At 37.2% G+C, this 23,376-nt stretch overlaps 1 protein-coding gene across 1 annotated transcript in view; it reads right to left on the bottom strand.

The window, feature by feature from the left end:
* The window catches only part of DST (dystonin), a 423,773-nt gene that overhangs the window by 166,842 nt on the left and 233,555 nt on the right, over positions 1-23,376 (bottom strand). The window contains 7 exon segments of the mRNA XM_078155307.1: positions 256-402; positions 569-784; positions 952-1,101; positions 1,545-6,959; positions 8,298-8,430; positions 9,715-9,803; positions 15,195-15,323. Coding sequence (XP_078011433.1) covers positions 256-402; positions 569-784; positions 952-1,101; positions 1,545-6,959; positions 8,298-8,430; positions 9,715-9,803; positions 15,195-15,323 — 6,279 coding nt within the window.

Here is a 23,376-nt window from a genome sequence, read left to right as displayed (position 1 = left end):
AGGAAGACAAGTCCCACCTCAGACACATCCTGACTGTGTAATTCAAGTGAATTATTTAACCTCGCAATGCTCTAGTAAATTCCCTACGATTCTAAGCTGTAGAGAAAGGGCTGAACTGCATTACTAGAGGATATTTCTACATCTGGAAGTTCCCTATACCAAGGAAATCACAGGCCCATTACCAATCCCCTAATTATCCTGTGAAATTTTGTAATTTTCAATTATGTCTCATCATACATATGAAGTGACACTTGCCTTAAGCAATTCCAGAGTTTCCTTTATATTTTTCCCAACACCAGTGTCCACCGCAAGGTCATTCACAGTTTTCCTCCTTTCTGTAATCCAATCTGAAAACTTCTGAAGTTTATGCAGAAATTCTTCATGGGAAGCTGTTAGTTTGGACTAGAGAAATGACATTTTTCATTCATTACCAAAAATTCCAAGTATTTTCATTTAAATTTCTCAACAAAAAATGTTAAAAGATAGAAAAATTAGGTGTATTCAGGTATAAGGTATAATTTAAAAGTATAAGAATTCAATTGATTTAATGTAAAATGTGTATGCCTACCATTTCAGAATCTATAGCTAATGTAATTTGTTTCGTTCTTTTTGAAGATAAATCATACAGGGACAACAAGGCTGTTCGCAGCTTCTTGTGGCTTATAATTAAATCCTCAAGATGTTCTTTGGGAATATTGCCGGTATGAGAATTCAGGAATTCTTCAGCCGACTTTATGTCCTTTCTTACAAGGGCAGAAAATGGAGCCAATCCCAATTCAAATGACTATGAAGAAAACATGGAAAAGAGCAAATTACTATCTTATAATGGCATATACATGCAGGTAATTTATTAACCTGAAATTTAAAAAAAAATCATTGCAAAGAATACTGCTCATTCTCAAAAGCCACCTTTCATTTAACAGTCATGAACAGTCAGCACAAAATTCTTACCTCTAATTGCTGAAGTTGATTTTTCAAAGTTTCTAGATTGTTATCCAGGGGCTGCTGGTTGTCCAAAGGAAGTTTCATGTCTTGAAGCATAGTCAAATATCCATGCATTTTTTCAGTGTGCTGCAAACACAGCTGTAATATACTAGGAAACTGAAAGTGAGTTTGGACATTTCTAAATCAATAGCTTTTCTCACAAATGAAAAAGAATACCAATCTGATTTATACAAAAGTGGAAATTTTAGATCTTTATAATATAATCACAGCAATGTGATACATAATCCTCCCCACATACACAGGATTTGAGAAAGGATTTGAAGAAAGCTTTGGAGATCAAATTTTCTACCCCCTTCACCCTTCTACCAACTACCACCATTTTATTGATGGTGAAGTTGAGGCCTGGAGAAATGTTGTGGCATGCCTACACCATACACATAATATGTAGAAAAGCAAGATTCAAACCCAGGTTTGTTAACCCCAAGGTCAGAGTACTTTTCACTTACAACACTGCCTCACCTACACCAAGCTGCAATGTGGAATTGCTTTCAAAAGACTAATGCTTCAACATAGAATATTAGCAATGAAATATTACTTACTTTTGCCAAGGGACTGTTTCCAGAAGCAACTTCTTTCGAATCCAAAGTATATTCCATTTGATTTGGGGAAATGTTGTGTAATGTCTCCAGTGGCTGCTCACTTTGGAAACCTGTATTGTGGCCCAATGATTCACTTGGTGTTGATGTTATTATTTCAGTTTCTGGTATTTTTTCCGAATTAAAGGAGCCTTTGATTTTAGGATTTTCATCAGGGCCATACGTCTGTTCACCTTCAGTCTGAAAACTAGCAGGAAGATTTCTGTTCAAATCTCCAAGTTCTAATTTGGGGGGATGTTCATCAGTAAGGAGGATGTGGAAGACATTTTCAAGCTGTAAGGGGAGAACTTTTGATGCAATATCATTTCTCTCTGACTCATTCTCATTCAGGGTTATTTCTTTCATCATTTCAAATGCTCCTGAAATCTTTTGGCCACACTGGCTCTGTTTCAAAATGTCAAGAAGCAGCTCAGGACCTAGATTTGTAGGCCAAAGGGGAGATGGATTATCATGGATCTCTGGTTTTAGTTCTGGAGAGTCAGTCATCTGTGAAACTGTGCTGTAATCACTTGTTTTAGAGTCACTGAACTTATTGGATGATTTTTTAACCAAATGTGTCAGGCCAGCCATTTTAAGTAAGTTCTGCATTAAAACTTTCCTTTCTGAATATGAGGAAAATTCACCTTCTTCTCCAAAGAATATATGGCCTTCTTTCAACTTGCTTTTTAAAATATCTTTCAAGTCATCAACTAACAAATAAGATAATTCAGAAATCTGGGTTTCTGTTCCATGTGATTCTGGAGGCAAAGGCTGTTCTTCCAGTGGCTGTTGCCCAGTTGCTTCTTTCTTATTACTCATTTCCAAGGATGATATTTCAATACCAGGAACATCATCAGCCTTCTTGTTTCTTACTTCCTTTTCACACACAGGTACCTCAAGGTCAGTCTGCATAGCAGCATTTTTACTTACATTGTCTAGGGTTCTAAGAGGCAAATCCGAAAGTGTAAATGTCTCCTCTTTTGAAGTTACTTGAGGAATCACAGATTCTCTTCCTAAGTCTGGTTGTTTAGTGTTAAGACTTAAAGCTATCTCATTCATTCGTTCATCTTCCTGAGTAATGCCTATCTTCTTTTCTCTGGTACCATTAAGTCCTGATTGTAACTGTTTATCAGTTAAAATAGGGATGTGGATATCTGAATTTAAGTTAGCACAAGGTTCCATCTTTACCTCATTCTCTATCATTTTATCTTCCCCAGTGGTACAGGAATCAATGTTGTCCAGGTTTGAGTTCTCTTTTACTGTTATATGTTTGGCACATTTTTTCAAGTAAGAGAACAAATCTACTTCTTCCCCAGGCTCACTGAGAAACCTGTCAGAATGGCCTTCAGTTTCCTTATGTGAATTTCCTTCAGACATGACGTCCATTTCACTGACCATTTTGGAAGCAGATAAGTCAAATATTTCTCCAAGGTTCTCCAAATGAACAGGATTTTTATCTGTTAAAATTGGCAGATCCTTTGGTTCATTTGCAAGATCAGTATTTGCTTCCTTCACTTTCTCTGTCTGACTGTCTTCTTCATTGCTTGTGATTTCTGGAAATGGGCAAGTACCATCTCTAGGAAGACAGCTCAAATCTTTATCATATTCTCCTACACTTCTCCCAGGCAGTTTAACCTCAGGGGGAACTGATATGTCTTCTTGTATAAGCCTTTTACTCTCGCCATCTCTTCTCTGCATTTGATCATTTGTTTCATTTCTTTGGTGATCTTGATCGATGGAGGCTGTCATTATCCATGGATGGCTTGCTTGGGAAGGTTTTTCTTTTACACCACCATCAGAACATACATTTTCTGTTGTACCTGTCAAGCTCCCAGTATGCTGATTTTCATCTTTCACTACCAAAAGGGAGTCCAAACCTGGCTGCATTATCTTAGTCTCACTGTTCCCTGAATCACTATTATCTATTTGAGAGACAGAATTGATATCATTATTACATAAAACACTGTCAGCACCAACATTTTTTCCTGATTCTTTATCATGAATGAGGGACTGTACTGTAAGTTTGTTTTCTGCAAACTTCTCAAGGTCCCTTTCACTATTAAGTTGACTTTCTCTGCTTTGACCTACAACCTCAGACATATATTCTGGAAGGATGACTCCTTTAGTGACTAAATTAGTTTCACTGGTTGATTCTGGCTGTAGACAATTAACACCCTGGAGTGTTTCTAAATTAGGAAACTTCTGAGTTTCTCTGGTGGATTTTATCTTCACCATTCTACTCCCAACAATATCATCACTGCCTTTCTTTTCATGTGAAGTCGCTGACATTTGTGCACCTATGAGGCTTCCATCCTTATCCTGAGATGTGGACATTTCAAGCACCCTATCCCCATCACATTCAATCTGATAATTAACAGCAGACAGATGCTTCCTATTTCTATAACTGTCCTCATTCTGCATGCATTGAACATTTTGATCAACATCAAAACCAGCTTCTTGCCTAAATATATCTCGTTCTCTTCTGCCTATCAAATGTCCAGTTTCACTTGCTTCTGATGAAGCTTGGATGTTCTCCTTTCTTTCTGTACTTTTTGAAGTTACTGTCCCAAGCACATCATCTTCGAAATTACTTGTGCTTTCCTCTTCCAATATAGTGTCCAGTAACCTGCCATTTGTCACCTCTATGTCAACAGAACCTGAGTTTAATTCTTCATCAGAATGTAATTCATTCTCTTTGGATACCTTGAAAAATTCTTGAAAAGACTGTGTTTCCTCCTTCATATTTGTCAGATCTGATCTTTCCCCTTGAGTAACTATGTGGCTTTTGTCCCCAACTGAAATGCCAGCACAAACACATCCACGATGGGGGGTGCCATCTGCTTCACGCTGCAGCATATCAAAGTCTTCAGGTTCCAAACAATCATAATCATCGTCTTCAAGAAGTAAAGAATCATGGTCATCATCATCATCTATCAGTGGAGTACTATAAGAATCATCATCACTCTCTGTTTCACTTTCACAATCCTCTAGCTGAGAATCTTGAGAATCTTTAGCCCTGTCAGTTTCCTCAAACTGCTGGATTCCACAAATATCAGGTGTATCACCTCTCAGAGCTGAGTTGACTGAATATTCTTCAAGCTCAGAATCATCCTGATTGCTTTTGGATTCTGGGTAAGAAACAACCACCTGCATTTTGCCAGCCTCACTCTCATTCCCTAAATATTTTGAACAGTCAAAATTATCCCTCCGACACTGCAGTTGGGGAACGTTACAATCAACATTTAATGACTTAGATTCAGATGATCCTCTTGGTAAACTGATGCTATTATCTACGTTGTCCAGAAGTCTACCTTGAAAACTCTCTGCAGTTTCGGGATCAAGTAATACAGTTTGATCACTGAATGGCAAAGGAGAAATGAGAGATTTCTGAAAGCAGCTATCTGAGGTAAACATATTATTACTACTTCCCTGGTGGACTCCCATTTGATCTGAATGGAATAAGTGATTTTCACTTGAAGAATTTTCAAGGATATTGGGGTCCTTGATCTTGTTATGTTGGTTTTCTGTTTCATCCAGAGCACAAACTCTTCTACTGGTGGAGACTTCAATAAAATTTTTGTTTTCATCACTTGAGAAAACATTTTGAAAATTTTCAGAATAAGTGCATTTATCTACACTGGCAGTAGTTCCTACTTGATTTACATCTTTGCAACTTTTAAATATATTTTCATAATCACCACTAAGCATTCCATTATCCATCTTTCCAGGTTGTACTAAATCATTAAGTTCTTCTTCATTGACTATACTTTTCCTATTTTGAACAGTTATCCCATTTTCAGGCTCTTTGAAACAAGTCCCATCAAAACTACTTGGTGAGCAATCATCCTTTTTATTTGAAGTACTATTAAATAAAACATCCCCAAATTGTCTTAAATTTGTGTCAAGCAATTCTTTTTTTGCTGACATTGCACCAAATGCTGTGCTATCATTTTCCAATAACATACTGATAGCTTCATCCAAGTCTCCATCATATAGCAAAAGTCTTTTCCCTGTATTTGCATCCATATAGCTGTTTATCATCAAATAAGATAAGAATAAATTCTGTGATTGTTCTAAGGTTTGAGTTTCCATATGCTCTCCTCCATCTGAAGTATCTTCTTGCTGTATATATTCATGGAATATGGTCGATGGTTGAAACTCACAAGAGGATAACCATCTTCTAGCAGTTTTACAGGAAGTGTTCAGGTCTCCTGCATCAGGCATTTTATCAGGCAGTACGACATTTTTTAAAATAGATGCTGTATTACGATCTATAACACCTAGCTGTGCAGCAGCATCCAGACCAATAACTTGAGAAGTCTCAGGAATATAAAGAGCAGCTATTTTTTGCCTGCCATTGAGTATTTTGTATGCCAATTCATTTGTAATCAACTCATGCTGCAATGAGGAAGATGCAGGAAATATTTCACCAGAATGAGGCCAAATGAGGCCCACAAAGCCCTTTTGTGCCTCTAGTATCAAAAGTGCACTGCTAGATGATATTAAATTGCACTGGACTGCTTCATCTACTGTTAAGCGTTTGGGTGGATTTGAACTTATGATCCCACCTGTTTGCACCTGATGAGTGAGAATACAATTAGCTGTACCTATGTCAATTGCCCCTTCCTGCATGGCTTCTTCAATGGTCATTCTCTGCCCAGAATCAGAATCAATCAAACCACCTGAAAGAAGCTGTGCTCCTACCAGTCTAAACATGGTTTCACGATCTATGAGACCTTCATGAGCTGCCCTTAAAATACTGATCCTCCTTCCACATTTTAGTGTTATTCTACCTCCTTCTCGTGGTCTTATAGGCAGAAGTCGCATTCCAGTATTTTCATACAGGATACTTCTTTGAACCATATCTACTAAGGAGACCTTCTCTGAAGTATTTGGATCAATAAGGTCTTTGCATATGTTTTGCCTTTCCAAGAGTTTAGAAAACAATGCTGAAGAAATCAAGTTTCTCTGAAAAGCCTTCTGTAAGGTCAGGCACTCTCCTGTGGATGGAATGATCAGAAATCCTGTAGAAAGCTGTATCTCAAGAATCCTGATGGCCACAGACTCTGAAATCATACCTTTATCAAAAGCATCTAGAACCGGGATTGTTGCAGATGATACTGACGAAATAATTTCCTTAGCTTTACCTAGTTCCTCAAGTTGAAACAGAATCTGTCCATCAATAAGGCCATGATTTTCAGCCTCCTGAAGATCAAAACATTTTCTTAGCTCTGGTGAAATCAGACCAGAGAGAATTAGCTGCATCTCCAGCAACCTGATTCCAGTTTCATAATCAACAAGGCCTCTTAAAATTGAATGAAAGACTGAAAGGACTTCTCCACTTGTTTGATCAATGGTACCTGCAATGACTTTATCCAGCTAAAAGGAAAATACAAAATGTCTAGTTTTAGTTGATCTCAAATAAGCGGGAATAATTTTTATGAAACTTGGTTGCATTTCTAATAATACATTTCAACATAAAGTCCTCTACTTACCAGGGCTGTAGCAATGTTGTGAATGTTAGGCAGCTCAAATGCACAAGTGATCTATGTCAGTGATCTATTCAACAGCACAGGATGTGATAAAAGCTTTGAAATCAACATGCATCTGTGAATTGAAAACTTATCTCTGTATATAAACAGGGTTAGTGAAGACACAGTAGAGTAGGTGATGACAGCGAGAAAACAGAACCTATATTTAGAAGGCAAGTCATGCTTTCTGCATCTTGGTCAGGTTAGATCGTATGGACGCTGACAAAACCAAACACCATGCTATCCATGTTTACAGCATACAACACTTCTATATAGTCAAACAGGACCCCTCCGCAAATTGCAATTAATTTTTGTGGCTATAATCCACAAGTTTGGAAAATGTCAATTTGAATGTAATGTTTAGTTTCACTGGACTTTTCTGTTTGGATATGCCAATATGCATCACTGAATTCCAAGTACAAATACTTAAGATCTGATTAAAATTTAAATAAGTGACATTTAAACCTGAGTTTCCATATAAGAAGAGTTAATTCTTCTTAGAGTATTCAACCCAAAAGTATTCGAATAATATTTCCATGGAAACTCTGGAAACAAAACAAATCCTAAAAGACATTCTTAGGTATTCTTAAGGTATTCTTAGAGAATCCCTTAAAAGCAAGAGCTCTTAACCTTTTTTGTGTTGTGACTCCCTTTGGCTTTCTGGCAAAGACTATGGATCCCTTCTCAGAATATATGTTAACACCTAAAGTAAAATACATAGGATTTCAAAAGAAATCAATATGTTGAAAGAGTTATAAAAATTTTTTTCTTTGAAGTTTGCAGACCCCAGATTAATAACTTCTCCTTTAGAGATTATAAATCACAGACTGCTCTGGGCCATTTACATATCATCATTTAAAAAAAAATGATACAGACCCTTATTTCATATTAGAAGAATAATTTTTAAAGACATGGAGTTAGAAAATGAATGCTTCTTACATCTTTCATCATGCAAGGCAGAGATTAAGACTTCACAAAAGTTGATGATCAGCATAGGTAAGATGCATTTGCTATATACCACTTTCGAAACCTGCAAGCATTTAACTGTACATCAAGATTTTTATACATACAAAATCCAGTGGAATTTGACCAATATTAACATCATTTTCCACAACCATGCAATAAAACTGAGGAATTTGAAAAGTTATCACAAAATAAACTAATGAAAAATTTTCCTTAATATTACCTTCTCTTCCACCTTTTCATCTCTTAGAATATGTGATTCCTGAAGTTGCTTCAGAGAGTCACTAAATAAGTTGTAACCTTCTTGAAGAGATTTCATTTGTTTTTCCATTTCATTTCTTTCTTCATCAGTTAATCTAAAATAAGAGTGTGGGTTTTTTAAATAAGAAATTTTTTAAATAAATAGTGATTTAAGTAATTTTTTAAAAAACATTTTTAAAAATGAGTCATTTTTTAAAAAATAGGAATAAAGACCAACTAGTGAAAGGCAAAGAGGTAAATTTCTATAATTCTGTGAAGATTTTAGGGACCTGAAGTTTCACTGATATAGGGAATTCTCAAGTAAGCAAACTCCCCCTAAAATTCAGGTCAGCATCTCTGCAACTCAAAACTTTTAGAGAGTTGTCTAAGGCACCAGAAGGTTAAGTGACTTACCCAGGGTCATACTGGGTCAAGGTTTGAACCTAGGTCTTCATGGCACCAAGGCCAGCTCTCTTTATCTTCTACATCACTATGCTTCTCAATATACTGTAAAATAACTTATTTCTTTAAATGAGAATATGCTCACAAAACAAATTACTATCTCCTTTCTAGGATGGCTATAATCTATATACTGTATAGAAAAGTCAAAGACCATCCATAAAAAAAATAAAGAGTCAGTTCCAACCTAAAAGAGAGTTTAGGATTGTCACAATATAAACTTACACACACACAGGGACCTCATCAGCACACATATAATTGTTTTTAAATTGTTTAAAAACTCTGAGCTGTTAGAAGGTATGGAGAAATATCATTTGTTAATTTCACCCTCAAAGAACGTGACAACTGAAATATGAGAGAGGCAAAATAACACAGTAGATAGGACATTTGGATTTTAAATCAGGAAACCACGGGTTTAAATCCTACTCCAGGACACTTACTGACTGGCTATATGATTTCTTTGTGCCTCTCTTCAATATTAACAATATTAACATAGTTTTCCACAACCATGCAATAAAATAGAAAAATTTGAAAAAATGGCACAAAGTAAAACAATGAGAACTTTTCTTTAGCTTTTCATCTCTTAGAATATGTTATATAACCACAAGACAAAGAAGTTACAAGGGAGAGAGTATTACCTAGGAATACCTGATCACCTGTAACTGTCCTGTGTCACTCAAAATCCCTACATATCTACCTTTCTCCTATATCATTATTATAGGGCTCTGCAAAAGTAGTTTTATAGGGGCTACTTCCCAATCACTAGGAGCAGAAACCCTGTATTACCATGCTACAAATAGGTCCAGCATAGAAGTAAACCTGGTATACTTGTCACAGCAATCTTCTGATTTAGGAGCTCAGCTGCCTTCTCTTCTGTACTATGCTAACCCCATTTTTCTTTACCTAAATAATTATAAAGCAGCTAATAAAACTCAACATACTTATCACCATGTTTAGCGAGAAACAACTGTATGGTTTGAAGGGCTTCAGATAACTGTTCCTTCCTCGTGGCAATTTCTTCACTGGAAATCTGAAAGGGAAGAAAATTCAGTTAAGTCTTCAAGTCAATAATGACCAATAATGCATTTCCTCATTGCCTTACAAGTAGAATAAGGCTTACCCTCAAACAGATCCAAGTTATTTGCTTTAGTAGTCAGTGAGGAGACAGTAACACTTTTTCTGAATTCCATGTTTCAGAAGTAGCCCTCAACTATCACAAACCTGCATTCACAGGATGTATTTAGAACTAGACAGAACCTCAGAGGCTGTCTACTAGTCCAACCCTTTCATTTTGAAGATGAGGAAACTGAGGCCAAGAGAAATTAAGTATCTGCCCAAGGTCACACCGGTAGTAAGCATAAGAGTTGGGATTAGAACCCAAGGTCCTCTGAAACCAAAGTAAAATTTTTTCCCCATTACAGGGAGTTTTCTCACTCTGGGAGCTCCCTACATTGGTGAAAGCATAGAATTACATCCCTCTCCTTTGTCTCCCCTCCCGCCCATCAAAAAAAAAATCAGCCAACCAGAAATAAATAGTAAAGTTAACCTATTCTGAAAAGACCAAAGTTTTGCCGCGTCCTTTCACATTTCCTCACCAAATTACCTCTTAATGAACTTGTTTCTGACAACATCAACTATCCACTGAGCCAATCGATCTATTAACAAGCATTTATTAAGTGTTCACTATTTGTTGGGTGCTACCTCTCATCAGCAAAAATACACTGGAAATGTCATGATGCTGAGCCAATTAAATTAAATGTTTTGCTACTGTGAGATCATAAATTCTTTCACTTAATGTCCTAAAAAAAATAGGCTCGAATATAATGCCACACTAACTTTAGAAGTACACGAAAGGCAGGGGCTGCTAGGTTGTACAGTGGATAGAACACTGGCCTTGGAGTCAGGAGCACCTGAGTTCAAATCCGACCTCAGACACAAGTCGCTTAACCCCCAGTAGCCTCCCCCCGCCAAAACAGAGAGAGAGAGAGAGAGAGAGAGAAGAACCTAAAAGTCTTCTAACCAACCTTAAATTTGTTCTAAGACAAATGATGGTCATTCTTATATTTTTATGACTTAAGCTACATTCTGCATAATACTAACTAAAACAATACCTTTCAAACCTTTGTGCAATTTTCAACTCTCTTATTTATTCTTTGATCAATTTCATCTCTTAAATGACTAAGGATCGGTCACTCACTAACAAGTAAGCATGCTCACATCTCACACAATGCAACACTAGCAAAGCAGACAGGATCTTAGAGATCACTCAGACTGAGCTCCCAATTTTACAGGTGATGAAACTGAGGCCCAGATTGGGTGAGCCTGAAGTCACATAGCTAATAGGCAGCAAAGCCAGCATTCAATTCCAAAGCTTCTGACTCCAACATCAATTTTATTTCCTCCATACCATGCGGCTACCTCCCTTTCTCAGAATTAACTTAGTCTTTGCTTAATTTGAGATGTGATTCCTTCTGATATTGGTCAGAAGCACACCAACCCTCAGCTAGCCTACTTTTACAGGCAGCTATAATGGATAGAGCACTGGACCTGGAATTAGGAAAACCTGTGTTCAAATCCAGCCTCAGACACTTAAACACAGTTAATGTGTGACCCTGTGCAAGTCACTCAACCTCGGCCTACCACAGTTTTCTCATTTGTAAAATGGGGATAATAATAGAACCTACCTGTAGAAATAACACAACTCCCAAGGTTGTTGTGAGGATAAAATAAGGGAATATTTGCAAAGTGCTTTGTAAACCTTAAAGCACTACGTAAATGCTAGTTATTATTGTTATTATTAACCATCATCATCACATCTCGAGTACCACGATCTTGCGGCTCACTTTGCAGTGAAATTGCTCCTGGATCATTATGAAACATATACCTACATACAAAAGCGGTATTTTCCTGAAGAGTATTAAATAAAGAACAGATCTATTCTAAAGGGCTACAGGAAGGGGAAAGTGTGCTCACAGCTTTATTTTTAAGAATTCTTGGGGCAGCTAGGTGGTGCAGTGGATAGAGCACTGGCCCTGAAGTCAGGAGGACTTGAGTTCAAATCCCGCCTCAGAGCAAACACTTGACACTTACTAGCTGTGTGACCCTGCGCAAGTCATTTAATCCTAATTTCCTTATTAAAAAAAAAAGAGAATTCTTCATAAAGAGAGAACAGGGGAAAATATTGTGATTATAATAACAAGGATGGTCTAGGACAAGGAGACTGTACTATTGTATATTTTTAATTTGATTAAAATTATAATATATAGAATTGCAACAGTGTGATATAGATGATAGCAGGCCAGCCTTGGCAGTAGGGAAAATTGGCTTTTACCATTGCCTCTGCAAGTCACAGCGCTTCTTGGAGTTTGTTTCCTCACAGTTGCAGTACCTAACCTTCCCTAGTGATGACCATAAGACTCAAGTAAAATAATGTATGTAGCATGTTTTGAAAACTTCATAGTTTAATTATTATATTTATGAGAAGATAGACAATCACTTTGGAATAGTAAATAATGAAGATCTGGATTCAAGTCCTCTCTGACACATAACAACTATGTGAATATGGTCATCTCTTAGTGCCCCAGATAGTGCCCTAAAATGATAGATTACAGTAGGGTTGTAAATCTCTTATCAGGAGAGGGAGGTACAGTGGAGTGAGGAGTGGTTCTACCACCAGAAAATGTGCGTTCAAATCCCATGTCTGATTCTTCCTGACCGTGTAACCTCAGGCAAGACATTTAACTTTCCTAAACCTCAGACTATCTGTAAAATAAGGGAGTTGGACTAGGATGGGCTCTGAAACCTATAATGTTTCAAGGGAGTATTGCTACCATATTTAGACAACATGGGAGAAAACATAGGGGTCATTTGGTGGCATGTGTTTAGTAGTGCCTACCTGGACGGAAGATTTGTACAAGACTTAGGGCCCCGAATGTGCTTCTCTTACAGTGGTTCTCTAATACCGAAAGGGGGGAGGAGGAATAAAACAACAGATCACATTTACATAGCGCTTTACAATTCAAAAAGCATTTTATTTATTTATAAAATGTCTGTGCATTAGCTCAGGCACAAATGTACTGCTTCTGTAAACTATAAAGTACTATATAAATGTGAGCTATGTTGTTCCTCTGTCTCTACTTTCTATACCTTTAAACTGGCTCTCTCTCATCCTTGAAATCAACCCTCCTTACCCCTACCTCCTAATATCCCCAGCTCCTTTTAAGACTCAGTTCAAAAGCCACCTTCTGGAGATGATCCTTCTTGGTCCCCTACACCTACCCCTGGCTAACTGAGCCTTCCTCTCTCTAAGGCTACCTTTGTTCTCTTCCAGCAGTTATTACCCATTTTTATGTCATGAACCCTTTGGCAATCTGGTGAAACCTATGGACCCTTTCTCAGAATAATCTTTTTTTTAAATAATTTTAAGAAATATAATTTTCAGTTAGAAATTAGTGAAAATAAAGATGTAACTTTTTTTCCATCCAAGTTCAGAGCATCTCTAAAGACCCATAAGGTGTGACTAATATGGAAGTGTTTTACATGATTGCATATGTATTACCTTTATCTGATAGCTTACCATCTCAGGGAGGAGAGAAGGAGGGATAAAATTTGAAACTCAAAACTTTAAAAAAAAAAGGTTAAAAAAATTGTTTTAACATGTAATTGGGGGAAAAACAAAATACATATCAAAAAAAGGCCCCCAAGATGTCTGTGGACTTCAGGATAAGTATTTTTCTACTACATCTTTATGTATATCTTTTTATTTACATGTGGTATCACTGATTAAAATGTAACCTCTTTGAGAGCAAGGACTGTTGTTGTATTTATTCATTTTCTTTTTTATTTCTAGGACTTGGCATACTAGATTAATAAATGCTTGTGAACTGCTTGACCGATGGAATGATTACTAAGAAAACAATCCTCAGGAAAGTAGGTTTAGAGGACTAACTCTCACAATGACGATTACTCTCACTGAAGCTCCATGACTTGAAGTCCTTCTGCCTAACAGTCACATATCTAGTAAGTGTTAGAGCCAGAAAATGCTACTTACTCAGCAAGGAAAAAAATCACAGAATGATAAGTAGCAATGGTGACCACAGACCTGTGAGTGATGAGCAGCAGGAAGAGAAGATACCTCCACTGCTCCACCAGAGTTTATGCAGCAAATTACAATAGGTGCTAGTGGAGCACAAAGACCTCACAAATATGGTAACACCAAGTGAGAATGGAACAAACAACTCCTTTGTTAGAGTTTAATTAAAAAGATTCCATTTAGGATAAAAATTCATAAGAAGTGATTGCTTTATTTAGGCAACAATAATAGTTATTCATATCATGCTTTAAGGTTTTCAAAGTGCTTTACATGTATTATCTCGCTGGATCCTCCCCATAATCCTTCAAAGTACGCATCCTTGTAGTTATTATTATCTCCATTTTAATAGATGAGGACCTAAAGGTCACAAAGTTTCAGTGAAAAGAGCAATGGGTGTACAGTCTGAAGATTACTGCTTGTATGACCTTGGTCATGTCACTTAACCTCCTTTGGTCTCAGTCTCCTCATCTGCAAAATAAGGAAGTACTAGATGGCCTCTAAGGACTCTCCCAGCTCTAAATCTATGATCCTATGACTTGGTCAGAATATCAGAAGCAGGAATGTAACTCGTGGCTCTCCTAATTCCTACTTCAGTATTTTTCCAACTCCATGTTATATCTTCCAGGACAGAAAAGATCTAGCATTTGGGCAGGTAAGACATAAACTTTTTAGTAAACAATCTGACCTCTACATATCCTCTATATCTAAGATGCCTATGAAAAGCACATCAACTGATTTACATGTTCAAAATTACTTTATACTCTTTGGGCTAATTTGCACATGACACTTCATCTCTCATCTCTGTCTGTGACTGGCTGCGTATGTCTGGTGTACTTTGCTTCCTCACCTCTGCCTCATAGAATCATTGGCTTCCTTCAAAACTTATGTAAAGTGTCATCTCCTTCAGGAGGCTTTTCTAGTCCCCAAGGCTTCTAAAGCCTTCTCTTCTAAGGTTATTTTCCATCTACTCTATATGTACTGTGTATGTAACTATTTATTTACATATTATCTCACCAATTAGAATGTAAGCTCCTTGAGGACAGGGACTTTTTGCCTTTCTTTTATGTCTCTACAGCTTAGGACAGTGCCTGGCACATAATGAACTCTTAATACATGCTTTTTGAGTTTTTCCCTACTTTTGCTTTAAAAAAATTTTTTTAGTCTTTTCATGTTTAGACCTAAGAACAAGAATTCATATGCTAAACATGGTGAAACTATCTTAATAATAGTCAATATTTTTTTATTTTGGGAAGGAAACAGAGTGACTTCAGTTTCTTAGTATAATCCAGGAAGCAGGCATAACCCCAGACAGACACCATGAGTGAGTACCTGCTGCTTTGAGAAGGATGATTTGCCAGCCTTCTCGCCTTCTTTCAATGTCTTGCTAATATTTGATACCCATTTCTGTAGCTCTTTGGCTTTTTCAACATGTTCTTTCTTTTCTTCTTCGAGAGACTTCTGGCAAGCATGAGTTGCAAAAAAAATATATTATTGAGGTGTTAGATTCTACTTAGCAAACAAACTTGTGAAAACAACATTATCGATACCAGGGCTAGTGCAATGTTTTATTCATAGATATAACCACATGTACCACACGTTACTCTGTTGTGATAAAGATTCAAGATTTCTCTGGAAAGGGGGCACCAAATGTTTGCAATGGCAATAAAAACAAAAATCAAAGCTTTGAATCACACCAAAACCTTGCAGAAATATCAATCTAACTTCCTTGTGATTATTCAATATGACAAACCATTAATTATGGCTTTATTCAAGATCTAAAAATCTTTGAAATGCTGCCTTTGCATTAGCATTACAAGTTAAGAGTCATTGATACAAAAGAGTCTTGAATAGGTTATCAAGTCAGAGGAATACAGAGCATGTTCACAGAAGAAAAAAATATACAGAAAAATATGAATATTTCCAGCAATAGCTAATCAAATAATGATGAGCCACCACTTCCACCCACCCCCTTACCACAACAAATAAATTTTAAATTCCTTAGCATCTTAATTCAAGGTCTGGAAAATATATGCAACTTTTATTAATTATTTTAAGATGTCTGGAGGTGTAATACGTACAAGAAAACTAAAAATGATTTTATTTTTCAATACACTCTGAAACTCAGAAGACCTAGGTATACTGGGCCAGCTGCAGATCTTTCTCTTTTTTTTTTTTTTGTTCTTGGTGCTGCTCCAAAATCACCTTATAGTTGATCTCAGAGTACTGCATCATTCAGGAAATGGAGCCCCTAGCTTGAGGCCAGGACTGATAAAGATTAGAACAGCTCTGAAGGAATGACAGAACATGATGAACTTGGTTGAGCTCATCCTGTTCACATTTGGATATAGAAGATGATTTATCCTAGACAGGTTTACCAAACTAATCTCAAAACTAAATGAAACTATTTCAATTCTTCTTCAGCCATAACTATGCTGTTTTAAATATAATAAACACTCTCTGAAGTCAGCAGTTTCTAACCCAACAAGAAACCAATAGTGAGTATTTAGTGACTAAAAGGAGACAATATCATAAGCACTACTGTAAAGTTACTGAATTTTATGAAGAATAGTAGAGACTGGAAATCCCAGACATGAGGGGCTCTGATGCTTCTAGGAGTCTTAGCCCTGTGTGAAAATCAAAATCTGCTTTCTCTAAGGCCTCTTTGTAGGTCAACTTCCTTTTAGTTTTGGGGCATATTATATCTCTGACATGCGGCTTCTGATCTTTGAGCTTTGAAGCAGTGAGGACATCAAGGATCCCCTCTTTGAGAGCTTCTTCTATTGACAACCTCATGCTGGACTGTGGGTGGATTAACCCACCTGTCAAGTGCTGGAACTCCAAACATCGAATCCCAAGTTCTATGCTCAGAACACTTGTGCTCATGGCTTCAACCACCGACATAGTCTGGTTAGTGACCGGATGAATAATCCCCCTGAACACCACCTCACACTGCCGTAGCTGCTGGGCACATGACTCATCGATCAACCCTCTATGCAAAGCTTCAGTCACCCTGAACTTTTTGCCTGTAAGTGGGTCAATGATACCACCTGTACTGACTTGAGCTTCAAGGCATCTAAGTGCAGTAATCCGATCGATCAGATTTCTGCGTGAAGCTTTGAGAACTGAGATTCTTTCGCCAGAATCAGAGAGCCAGTACCCTGCAATTGGGCTGTTTAAATCCTTCTTTGGAACTAACTTGCTCAGCAAAGTATCAGCAAGCTCAGTGGGTGTGATGATACCTTCCTGACATTTCTTAACCAGGGCTCTGTCAATCACTCCCTCTTCTACTGCCTCATTGATACTAAACTGCAGTCCTGTTTTAACATCAGTCAGCAGATGAGAAGCCTTTCCACAGGAATCAAAGAATGTGGCTTCCTTCCACTCATACTGTTGTCTCGAGAGCTCAAGATAGGTGTTTTTCTCAATAAGATTCCTTTGGAAAGCCTCAAATGCAGTCAGTTCTGCTCCTGTCTTTATGTCGACTACAGAAACTTTCTGAGCTTTTTCTACAGAGAGGTTGGAAATTTTCCTTTCTCCAAATGGAAGCAAAAAGCATCTACTGTCTATGTCAAAGACACACATTCTCAGCAGTTCTGAGTAATAGAGAACTTGTTTGTTATTGGGGTTAGGGAAAGCCCTGGTGTTGCTTGATGGCTCATGTAAAAATTGTAAAATGGCATTATTCAGCAAGCCCAGCTGCACAGCTATTTCTGGAGGCACTCGAACACTTCTCACAGGATCAATGACTCCTCCACACCCAATCTGGGCCTCCAAGATATGCTTTCCTTTTCTTCTTTCAAGCAGCCTGCTCTCAATAGCTTGAAACACTGACAACTTCTTTGAACCTTGCAGATATCCAAGGACTGCCTTCTCAGCCTCAAGTAGCCGACTTCTGAATTCATTATCCACAACCCCCTTAATAAGAGCATCCTCCACAGAATATTTCTGCCCTGAGATGGGATCAATAATAAAGCCGGTTGCTGCTTGAGCTTCTAAAAATGCTAAGGCTAGGGCTTTATCTATTATTATTTTCTTGGCTGCTAAGGTGAATGTCATTCTTTCTTTGGTAGATTCCAAGTATAGCCCTGCAATTGCTGTAGATTTAGTCAAAAACTTGCTAAGACTTTTCTGAATATCCTCCATAGACTTAAGACCAAGGCGCAGCTGCTCAACTGTGCCCATGTCCAGAAGCTTCACCTCAATCAACTGCCTGGCAGTTACCATGTGTCGGAGACCCTGAAATGTAAATTCATCATCTCTGATAGAACAGTCATAACTTCTGCTAACATTCTGGAAATTCTCCTGTTCTAAACTGGTAGAATTCAGCTTAGGCAATTCTCTTTTGAATCCATCTGAGGTTCTGAATACTTCAAGTATTCGCTCTTCATGATCTGGAACTAGGTCTTTTTCTTGCTTTAATGTTGTGACTTCAACATGCATATCATACTGCTTGTTCTTAGCTATCTGTAAACAGGAATTTATAAAACAATAAGGAATTGTTTTATAGGAGTCAATCTAAAGAATCATACTCACCCGTAATCCAAACACTATGCCTCAAAGAACAGAGAACAGAACAAAAGCTGGAGAAATTGTAAAGAAGATAGGTCATAACTAGAATCACAGATCTAGAATCGGAAGAGTCCTTAAAAGACATCTAATCCAACCCCCTTCATACATATGAGGAAATTGAGGCTGAAGCAGGTTGAATGACTCACTCAAAGTCACACATACTTGATTTCAGAGCCCATCATCTTTTCACTGTACCATACTTCCCTTATAGAAAAGGCTTTAAAGAAATACCAAGTCTGAAATTTTCTCATAATCCTAATTTTTGAGATTAAATGACTAAAACGAAATCTGTTTGTTTACACTGCAAATTAGGAATTATTTTGTCTGGTTAGTTCTATGTTTTTCCCTGCCTCCACATTTTACAAAATATCAATTCTTAAAGCCCTGCAGAAATTCATTCTATATCTGCACACGTTTAATCTCCATACTTTTAAAGATACAACATCTAAGATGCAAACAAATCTACCACATACTGGGAAAGTGCAGCAGCATTATTTTCCCAACTAGAACTATAAAGCAATAATTGTATAATAAATAAATGCTTGCTAAATGAACAAATGAATATTTTTAAATAATCAATAGAGCACTAAAGAAAACAGTGGAAAAAGAGGAAACTGGCCTGAAAATGCTAATAGTTGACAGAAAATATAGTATACCTCCAAAGGCTTCATGAGTTTCACCAGTTCCATCTCAGAGGTGTCATCTTGATATCTAACAGGCGATATGGAATTGTACAGAGCTTTATCTCTTAGCTTTTCCATTTCTGACAGTCTTGTAATTGGGTTTGTTTCATCAAAAGTTATCTGCAACTCAGTACTCGTCTGAGAAAAATACTCAGAGTAGCATTGTTGGCTTTTTTCATCCTCTAGTGTAGCTCTTGGTAGATGGAACTGGACTTCTTTGGCTATCTGTTCAGCACCCTTAGGGAGCCTTTTTTCCTCCAATTGTACACTCGGAAACCCTTTTGATTCCCATCTCAACAGAGAAGATTGTGCCTTTTGTGGAAGTTGCTCAATTCCCCTAGAGGAGAGGTCGCCACAGTATTTATACTCAAAGTCTGGTTTGAAGCTGCAATCTTTAGTTAAATTCTTTCTCTGGATCTCACTCTGAAGCAAAACTAACTGGTGTTCACGCTCCTTTACCTGCTGATCCATTTTCTGCTTCAGGTTTGCGACCTCCCGTTTCTGTGCCCTCAGCTCCTCCTCAAGTCGACGACATTTTTGGTAATGATGTGCTTCTGTGTTCTTTCCTTGTTGCATTTGTTCTCGGTACTGTTGAAGTCTTCCTTCTAATTCTTTAATATCAGTTTCATATAACTTAGCATTCTCTTGGGCTATACAGTTTTCTCGCTGAAGAGATACAAAATCAAGTTTTATGCCTGAAAGATCATTTTCAGTAATGACTTTGGAGTCCATTAATTTTTCTACTTTCTTCCTAAATTCCTCTGCAGAGCGTTTGAACTTAGCAGATTCTTCCTGAAACAGAACCATCTTTTGGTGTGCCATCTGCTCCTCTATAGTCTTTAGGTGCAATTCATCTTGGACCTTCTTCAACCTATTATTTAATTCTTGCACTTGGGCTTCCTGGATCTTTACCTTCTTCTCACCAAGTCTCTTTTGCTCTTTGGATGCATTCAGCTCAGCATTCAGATTTCTAACCTCCTTCTCGGTATTCTGGATGATAATGTCCTGCTGGTCACATTTCTGCTTAAATTCATTAACCAGACTTTGAGTTTTAGCCAAGTCTTCTTCTAGACATTTGATTTTCCTCAGGAAATCTTGTTCTGTTTTTGTCTGCTTGTGCAAGTGTTCATTTGTGTTACGGAGCTGTTCTTTAAAACTGTCTGCCTGAGTTTTTAGGATCTCACATTTTTGCTGAATAGTTTGTTTCTCCAGCACAATCTTCTCTGAGTCTGATTGAATTCGCTGCATCATCAATTTGGTTTCACTATTTTGTCTGGTGAGCTCATCCACTTTCTGTTTTAACATCTCTGCCCACTCATTGCTTTTATCCAAGTCTTCATTGAGTTTCTGGATTTTTTCATTGTTTTCTTTTTCTGCTTTTATACTTTGAAGTAATTGTTCATGGCTTTTCTCAAATGCTTCTGTCAGGATATGTTCTGATTTACCTAGGCAGGATCTTGCTCTTTCATCAGCTAATGCCTTCTCGTGCTGAAGAGTGGAGACCTTGGAATTCAAATGCTGAACGTTCATTTCAGCTAGTGCCTGAGCTTGAGTGATTTGGTCCACTTCTCTTTTCAGCTTCCCCTTTTCCTGGTGGAGAGATTCCAATTCTACTTGATAATGATGTTTTATTTTCTTCAGGTCATTAGCTTCCTGCATTACCTCTTGCGCTCTATCTGTGGTCTGGTTCAACTGCCTATTAAGGTCTCTTAGCTGTCGAGAGTAGCCCTGTTCTACCTGGTCTTTCTTCTCCAACTCTAGCTTGAGACACCTTAATGTGTTATTTGTTTCATCTAACTTTTCTTTTAGCAAACGAGCCTTTTCCTCAGATGACGTCTTTTGAAGCTGAAGGGCATTCAGCTCATATTTTAGCTCCCCTACCTCCTTTTCAGCCTTTTTGTTGGCAAGAGTTAGTTCATGGACCTGATGCTTCAGTTCATCAGCTTTCTGTTTTCCATGTGTATCCTGTATGGTAGTACAGGTTGGCAATATACTTTCTCCACAAAACAGTTGGATTTCTGTTATTTTTCTCCTGGCTTCAGTTTCGATTTTTTGCTTTTCTTGCAACTGTTTTTCTGCAACTTTCTTTTGAAACTCAAGGTCTCCTTCCATCTGCTTTATCAGTTTCAAGAGTTCTTCCTCACTCTCCTTTTTTCTTCTTAGTTCTGCCATCAGCATGCTTTTCTGATGCTCCAAGTCACTGAGACTTGTGTCTTTTCTTTTAAGACGGTCTTCCAAGGTCCTTCTAGTAATTGTGTGTTCCTCTAACTGCTGCCGGAAATTTCGGAGGTTTTCTTCAACCACAGCTCTCTTAGCTTCCGCCTCTGATGTCAGCCGCTTCACACGCTCTAACTCTTGCTCTGCTGCTATCTTCTCCTTCACGATGTTCTCAAGTTCACAGCGATATTGCTTGGCTTCACTCTCAGCCCTTATTTTCTTCAAAGCAATATCTTCCACATTTCTCTGTTGCTTCCTCAGCTCATTTTCCGCAGCTGCCTTTACCTTGGGAAGTTCTTGCTCTACCTGGAACTTTTGTTTTCTTAGCTCATCTAACATTTTCTCTAGCTCACTAATCTTTCCTGTGAGTTTGTTGTTCTCCACCATTGTTGCTCTCTGTTGCTGAAGCAGGTCTGAATAGGCTCCATGTTCAGATGTCTCTTTACATCTTTTAATCTATAAGAAATTTATTAAAAATATCAAGTCTGTTCTGCTACAATTGTAGCCCAAAATGTCTGAAGCAAAGCTCATCAAAGTACTTACAAACCAAAGACGCCAAAGCGCAGAATAAGCCAATACCACCACCACCAACACTAACACCTTCTCCAGATAGGAAGCTTCAGAAAGTAACCATTAGTTGCAAGCAGAAAACACCCTTCATAAGAGGAATTCATAATACATACAAAAATTGTGAATGATCTTTTTTGGTCTCTAAGGAATGGTTTCCTTAAAACAATTAGACAACAAATACACTCTTAGATCTGGGAGGAATCTTAATGAAAATTTAGTCTAAACTCATTTTACAAATAAGGACAATGAGTGAGATCCCAAGAAGTTAAGAAGTAACTTGCCCAAGGCTTGGAGTTAGCCTCCTGATCAAACAATCCAGTGTTCTTGTTACATACCACACTATTCATCTCTTAACAACACAGGTTTTGGTAAATACAAAGAACAACATAACATGCAGAAATGAAATAAATATAAAGAATTCAGTGTTTATTGGCCAGCCCTACGCAAAGTAAAACATATGCCTTATGCTGTGAAATTTTTAAAAATTAAACAAAATACAGAAGTTTAAAAGTAATCTACAAATTAGGAAATAACTCAAACAATATAGCTAAGTCCAGATTACTGTGAATAACAAATCCCCAGAAGTGGTCACATTATTTGAATTAGCATGGAACATTTCCACTGGACTAGAAGGAATGACCGTGTGTTACATAATTATAACTTTGGCAAGAATCTTAGTATCTGTGAATACTTCTGGAGATTCATTATTCACACTAATCTGGAGTCAGCTAAACTTGGGTGGAGAGAAGGAAAAGAATAATGAAATACGCAATTTCTAAAATCTAAATTCTTTACCAGATATGCTCCTCATATCAATAAATTTGCTAATGCAAAGGCGGTTATATTACCTGACAGCTGCTTTATTTTTTTTTAATAAACATGCTTATCTTTTATAAGATTCTCAGAGATTTTCTTTTGTGATAGATGTGAATTCTAATCCATTCTGAATTCAGGTACTTTTGCCATTCTTTTTTATACAGTAAGATTTGTTAAGCAGGATTTTTTAAAGTATACTTATGGTTTCAGATTCAAAGTATGAGAAGAGATAAGTATATTAAGTTCTATTACATAATTACATTTTAAATAATGCAGGAGTCATCTGATAATTACATAATATATGAAACAAAAAGTGAAGTGATTTAGAATTGCTTGATTATTGAAACTTCCTTAATATTCATTATGTGCCACAGTCCTGTTAATTTTATACAACTTAAAATCATCATCATGCATATTAAACTTGATTAAAGATTCAACAACTCATCTAGACTAGAGCTTCTGGTCATTTTTCTTTATCTGACAGCCTGTGCATCTTATAGCTTTCCCCATAATTATATAATTATAGTTTTTCTCTCTGCCAATTTCAGTATAATATTGCCATATTCTTCAATGGCATCTTAGCAGCCTCCATTAAATAATTCTAGTAGCTCTAGATGCTGCATTACAACATGGAAGTGACCATGACTTCTCAAAAA

Source organism: Phascolarctos cinereus, unplaced genomic scaffold (genome assembly GCF_003287225.1).
Source record: "Phascolarctos cinereus isolate Bilbo 61053 unplaced genomic scaffold, phaCin_HiC Scaffold_5;HRSCAF=322, whole genome shotgun sequence".
Taxonomy (NCBI): Eukaryota; Metazoa; Chordata; class Mammalia; order Diprotodontia; family Phascolarctidae; genus Phascolarctos; species Phascolarctos cinereus.
This window is presented reverse-complemented; position numbering and strand designations above follow the sequence as displayed.